At 45.3% G+C, this 6,120-nt stretch overlaps 1 protein-coding gene across 1 annotated transcript; it reads right to left on the reverse strand.

Moving 5' to 3' along the window:
* Positions 1–590: 590 nt before the first annotated feature.
* RPS4X (ribosomal protein S4 X-linked) lies at positions 591–5,349 on the reverse strand. Its single transcript, XM_001139217.7, has 7 exons — positions 5,186–5,349; positions 4,152–4,229; positions 3,539–3,719; positions 3,045–3,142; positions 1,793–1,964; positions 1,221–1,378; positions 591–760 (listed from the first exon to the last, which is right to left on the reverse strand). The coding sequence occupies exons 1-7, from the start codon at positions 5,186–5,188 to the stop codon at positions 659–661; spliced, it is 792 nt and encodes a 263-aa protein (XP_001139217.1). The 5' UTR covers positions 5,189–5,349; the 3' UTR covers positions 591–658.
* Positions 5,350–6,120: the final 771 nt, after the last annotated feature.

Genomic DNA, 6,120 nt, shown 5'->3' on the forward strand with positions numbered 1-6,120 from the left:
GGTAAGCAAGCCTGACATGACCCGACACATTTGGACAAGCAAGAACAAGTTTATGTTCTACATCTCTGTCCTCTGAAAAACAGAGTTGAGGACTGCAGCGGCAGCTGGAGAATAAGGGCACTAAGTCCAAGGAAGTGCACTGCTTTGCAACATCAACAGCCCATTTATGACCACCTTTAATGGCAACTGGAGATTTTCATCCTGTGTTTGGCAAGATGGGCACAGGAGTGGGAAAAACAGATGAGCCAGGCTTGTGGATGGGCTAGTGTAATACAGACTGGAGAAGAAAATGAGGGCAGATTTTTAAAAAGCCAAGGGAACTTAACAGGGCAGAGGGGTCCACTGTGTAGAGAAGTTCTTGGCCAAGTCAAGGCGGGGGAGATCAATACTCTGGGATTTCTTGGCTCTTTCTACTCCTTGGTTAGTTGCTGTTCCTTTCCCAAGTCTGGTATCTTCTACTTCCCACCACTAACTAAGCCCAGCCAATAACAGACTGCCTAAGCCTGCCTGAGAACTTAATCACTGTTCATGTTATACAGTAAAATAGCAGGAAACTGAATTTAAAAAAAAAACAACCCACAAAACCAAAATGCTATTAATCCTGCCACAATATTTTTAATTACGTACAAAGATCTGACATGTCACCCAGGGACCCATTTCACCCACTGCTCTGTTTGGCCGCCAGTCTTTTGTCTCTCTCTTCAGCAATGGTGAGGCGGATACCCTTTCCTCGGGGAAGAGAAATCCATGGTTTGTTGCCCTGGAAGAGAAAACAAGCAGAATCAAAACCCACCACACACCAACTCATAGTGGCTTGGCACATGCTACATTTGTCACCTCACTTAACAGAACTGAAGCCTGTTTGTGAGAGTGCTTGGCATCAGCTAGGCAGTTGCAAGACACAGATGCTGGTTACCAAAAGCACCCACTGCTTGGGTTTCTGGGGCTGTCCTATGAAACTCACCGTATGCCCTTCAGAATTAATGTCTTAGAAGTTTATTGTGCATAGCAGGCACCTACCATTTATTCAAGTGAGTCAAAGTTTAGTAGTACCTAAGGCTAATCATTATGACTCAGCCCAGCTCTGCGTTGAGTCCTATCCAGAAGAGGCTTTGCACTAGGTTCAGCAGAGCCAGCCAGGAGCCTGGATGCTACAATCCCAGTAGCCACCTGCATTTACATATTTCCTCAGACTAGAGAGAAGGAAAACCCAGACTTACCTTGCCAATAACAAAAATGTTGGAAAGTCGAGTGGCAAAGCTGTTGCCATTGGCATCTTTCACGTGAACCACGTCAAAAGATCCAGGGTGCCTCTCTCTGTTGGTGATCACACCAATTCTTCCTAGGTTAGCACCTCCAGTCACCATACACAGGTTACCTAGGCAGGAAGAAATAATCTGCTTCAACTCAATATAACAAATGACAAGCAGCTCAGAGATGGGTCCAAAACAAATTTTATTCCTCCTTTCCCCCCATTTGAATTTCCTCATATGGAACTGCTACCTATGCTAGGACTCCTGGGACTCTCGTAAGAAATTTTGTGGCCAGGCTTGGTGGCTCACACCTATAATCAGTTCGAGAACAGTCTGGGCAACACAGTAAGACCCTCCTCTATAAAAAACAAACAATTTAAAGAAAAGAAATGAATATTCTGAGCATTTGTGCCTCTGGCTATAAACAAACCTGGGCGATTGGAGCAGATGGTTTTTAATAAAAAGATACCCAGACCCTGTGCAATTCATAATGATCTAGGCCTTAAAGAGGGTGCCCAGGTAGCACAGAGGATGCTTACCAGTGTCGAACTTGATGAAATCAGTAATCTTGCCAGTCTCCAAATCAATCTGAATGGTATCATTCACCTTGATGAGGGGATCGGGGTAGCGGATGGTGCGGGCATCATGAGTCACCAGATGAGGGATTCCTTTTGTGCCCACAAAGATCTTTCTCACTTTGCACAACTTGTACTAGAAAAATACAAGGGTAAGCCACATTGAATCCATCTCACATGTACTTTTTAACCCTATACAGGAACCATGGGTTCCCTAACTGCTGCAGATTAATTGTGACGCTGATCGTTCTTTCCACCCTCAAGTGTATGTTGCATAAAGCCCTTCTCTAGGCTCGTCCTCCTAACATCCACCATTGCCCTCCACTCCTCCAATGTAAATGCCACTCCAGTTTCCCAGGCTCTTTAAGCCTTATGGGGCCCTGGGAATTCTTCCCTTCAACTCAACTTTATCTTAATGGCTCCCTGTACATCACGACTGAGTTTTGTCTCACAAACAGCAATTACATTACCAGTTCATCCAATCAACAAATACTTCACATAGCATTTCAATTTTGGATCTCTACTCCCTGATATCCTTGAAGTAAATCAAATAATCACAGATCCCACTGGACGTGCCCTCCAGCCTGCTGTTAACAAGGCTGTGCAAAAGGAAATTAGGAGCCACATCAGTCAATTAAATTAACCTTCATTTACAGCCAATAATCCAAACAGCCCTACACTTTTGTGTAAAACCATCAAAACAAACTGGATTAAATAATCAAAGACTGTAATCTTTTTTTAAACCTCAAACTAGTGCCTCAAAGACTGTCTGTTTCCTCCATCGACACCTTCCCCTCCCCAAAGTAAAGCTACTCCCACAAATGGAGACATGGCAAAGGGCTCCTACGTCAGGTACCCAATATACAAGTTCCCAGAAATCATTCTCCTCGACTCTTAAGAGACACCAGGAAGTCGCGGTTCAACTGGAATTCATTTCTACCACAAAAAAAGAAAATCTGCTGAGGAAGTTAACTTCAAATGGGGGTCAATTTTAGGTATCCATCAATGCCCTACAGCTATCAGCCAGACTTTTAATAACATGACAAAAAGTTACATGTAAGACAGAATCTCATCAAATTGTTAGCTAGATATTTCCAGGTATGAGATTTTAAGTAATCAATACCCACCTCATTGCAAGCAGCACTCGTACTCAATGCAGGCCCTTAGAACAAAGTAACTATACTGAGTAAAGACCCAGCTTGCTTGCCACACTCACCTTGGCCTCCTCAGGTGTAATACGATGTACAGCAAAGCGACCCTTGGTGTCATAGATCAGACGGAAATTCTCTCCCGTCTTGTCAATGCTGATGACATCTGAAATCAAGCAGTAACCGGTTACTACATACAGTGATCCCCACTACCTCATGCCGAGCAACAACCATAGCTCTCTACGAAACAAAAAGAACCCCCATGTGCCTCCCAGTTCTAATCCAACAAGGATTCTGAAGATTAAAGATCACGGCCGGATCTTCAATATTTCAAAACCCCATGACTGCATGTAAAATTTAAAAGTGAATCGAAATTTAGTTTTGAAAAGCGTTTCATGATTATTTGCATGTTTTTTATTTAAGTAAAAAACAGAGGGAAGGTCAGGCTTTGTTTCTGAGACTTGACAGATTACAAAGGTTAGAAAAATGATCAAGACAGTATTTGGATACCATAGGGCTGCCATCAATATGCGTCTCCAGAGTATTTAAAACTTCCACTTACCCATGAATCCAGCAGGGTAGGTTATATCAGTTCGGACCTTGCCATCGATTTTAATGAACCGCTGCATGCAAATCTTCTTTACTTCATCTCCTGTCAGGGCATACTTAAGTCTGTTCCTTAGGAAAATGATGAGGGGGAGACACTCTCTCAACTTGTGGGGACCGGTGGATGGACGAGGAGCCTGTAACGTTAAAAATGATAATCACTGTTGGGATTCACTAAAGCACTCAAACCTACCTCCTAGTCCACCAGATCCACTAACTGAACACCAAGACCGTCCATATTACACCCAACTTGGACTTTTACACAGGAGGTGTAAAAAGCTTCCAAAACTATTTCATACCTTAAAGTTTTATAGCATCTTCCCTGTCAGAGGACCAGGATCATTAAGAACATGAATCCTGAGTCCATGTAAATGTACTATGTGGTATGTGGAATAAATGAGGCACAAAAATATTAAATCGATTGGAAGTGGGGGACAGCTAGATAGTATAGCTCCTTCAAGAGCAGAGGAAGCCAAGAATAGATATTCCTCCCCTAGCCTGGTCCCCAAATGAGTCCTGGGAGGCACTTAAAAACAGTGGCCACGGAAATATTTATATAAGATACTTACAAACACACCGGTCAATTTATCCAGCATCCAATGCTTTGGAGCTGCCACCCGCTTCAGATGCTTCTTGGGACCACGAGCCTGAAAGTTTTAGATTGCAATGCTGTTAATCAGGTTTCAGAACAGCTTACAAAACCTAGTGTGAAACTAAACTCTTAGTTTAGTTTCATCTTCAGCAAAATGTGGACAATATTAAAGTATAGTGTTCCGATAAAACAGAAACAAACACAGTTATTTAACAAACACCGTGAGATCCATAAGCTGCAACAAGCCTTCTTATTGTAACAGAGAATATTCTTGGTTACTGTTTCAGAACGTTTACTGATTACTATCTTTCAGAACCTTGCTAAAGTGTTTCCATGTTACTGTTTGAAACTGTATCTGCTTAGAGGTTAGGGTCTTTCAAGAACACCATACTAGTGAAACGTACAGCAACAGAAATGAGCCAGGAGTCTACCTGTGTTTCTAAAGTTTTCACAATTTATTACCGTCTGTTTTTGACACTTATGGAACAAGATTCTGACATCCGCACAAACACATGTGCTGCTCCTTCGTACACTAAAGCCAAAAGCTGACACCAATTTTACTTTAAAAAGAGTAAGGAAGACTTTTTAATGCTGTGTCCAGATGCTTACCGGCCACGTATGGTAAAATCAGGCCGTGCCAAAAAGGCAATGACAAAGAAAGCCTTTCTCCGCCGGGCACCCCCAGCGCCCACCAACCTCGGGCTCGCAGTCTGAGCTCCTGGCCCAGCCGCGGCTCCGGCCCGGGAGGAAAAGCAGCTTCTCCCGGGATCAGGACGTATGGCCGGGTCAGAGACCGAGGCCTTCCCAACAGCAGCACCAGATCTGCGCCTCCCCAACCCTAGGCCAGCGTTCGCCCTTCGCCCTGGAGCCCGTCCCGGCCTACCACGGAGGCCGTGATCCCTTCGCCTCTGCCCGGCCATCCCCAGTAGGAATCCCGAAACCTCGGGCAGCCCCGGCCGGGGGAGGATGGAGGCGGATACGTCCTAAGAGCTCGCTAACTAAACGGCTTACCATGGCTGCGTTAGGCAAGGAAAGAGGACCTCCGTCTTCCGGTGCGCGTAGAAATTGGGGCTGGAGACTGCGCGCGCCGGATTTTCAGCTGCTCCGCCCAGCTCAGCCCTTTGCTGGCGCGCCGGGACTCTTTCTTGCCATCTGCTGGTGGGAGGTCAGAAGTCCCGAGTTGAGGAACCGCCGCGGAAAGAGGGTGTCTCCTAAGGGCGATTTCCTCCCTCCCCCTTTTCCGCCCTTCCTCCTCCCATATTTGCTGAGCGCCTCTTGTGTGCCTTATTCTGTGCTAGGTGCTGGGAATACAAAGATGAGCTACACAACATCCCTGGCTTCAAGGAGAGTTCAAAGTGAGCTTACTTCCAGTCTCACGTACAGATGATTCTACGCCTGTAATCCCAGCACTTTGGGAGGCTGAGGCGGGCGGATCATGAGGTCAGGAGATCGAGACCATCCTGGCTAACACGGTGAAACCCCGTCTATACTAAAAAAAAATACAAAAAAATTAGCCGGGCATAGTGGCGGGCGCCTGTAGTCCCAGCTACTCGGGAGGCTGAGGCAGGAGAATGGCGTGAACCCCGGAGGTGGAGCTTGCAGTGAGCCGAGATCGCGCCACTGCACTCCAGCCTGGGCGACAGAGCGAGACTCTGTCTCAAAAACAAAACAAAACAAAACAAAACAAAACAAAGAACTTGTATATAATCAATAGAATACATTTTAATAAATATTTAATGTTATTTCTTAAACGTATTTTGTCTGTCCCTTTTTTGTGTTCCCTTGAGCCAGCCAGGCAGCCCATACTGAGTTGGGAAGACCCAACAACGTTTTTAACCCCCTCTTGCTTCTCTGCTTGAACTCTGACATCCTCCCCCTTGCTTCCTGTACAACGCATTTGGCACTTACAGAGACTCAGGGAGGAGAGAGGATATTAGAAATCGTCT

Source organism: Pan troglodytes, chromosome X (genome assembly GCF_028858775.2).
Source record: "Pan troglodytes isolate AG18354 chromosome X, NHGRI_mPanTro3-v2.0_pri, whole genome shotgun sequence".
Taxonomy (NCBI): Eukaryota; Metazoa; Chordata; class Mammalia; order Primates; family Hominidae; genus Pan; species Pan troglodytes.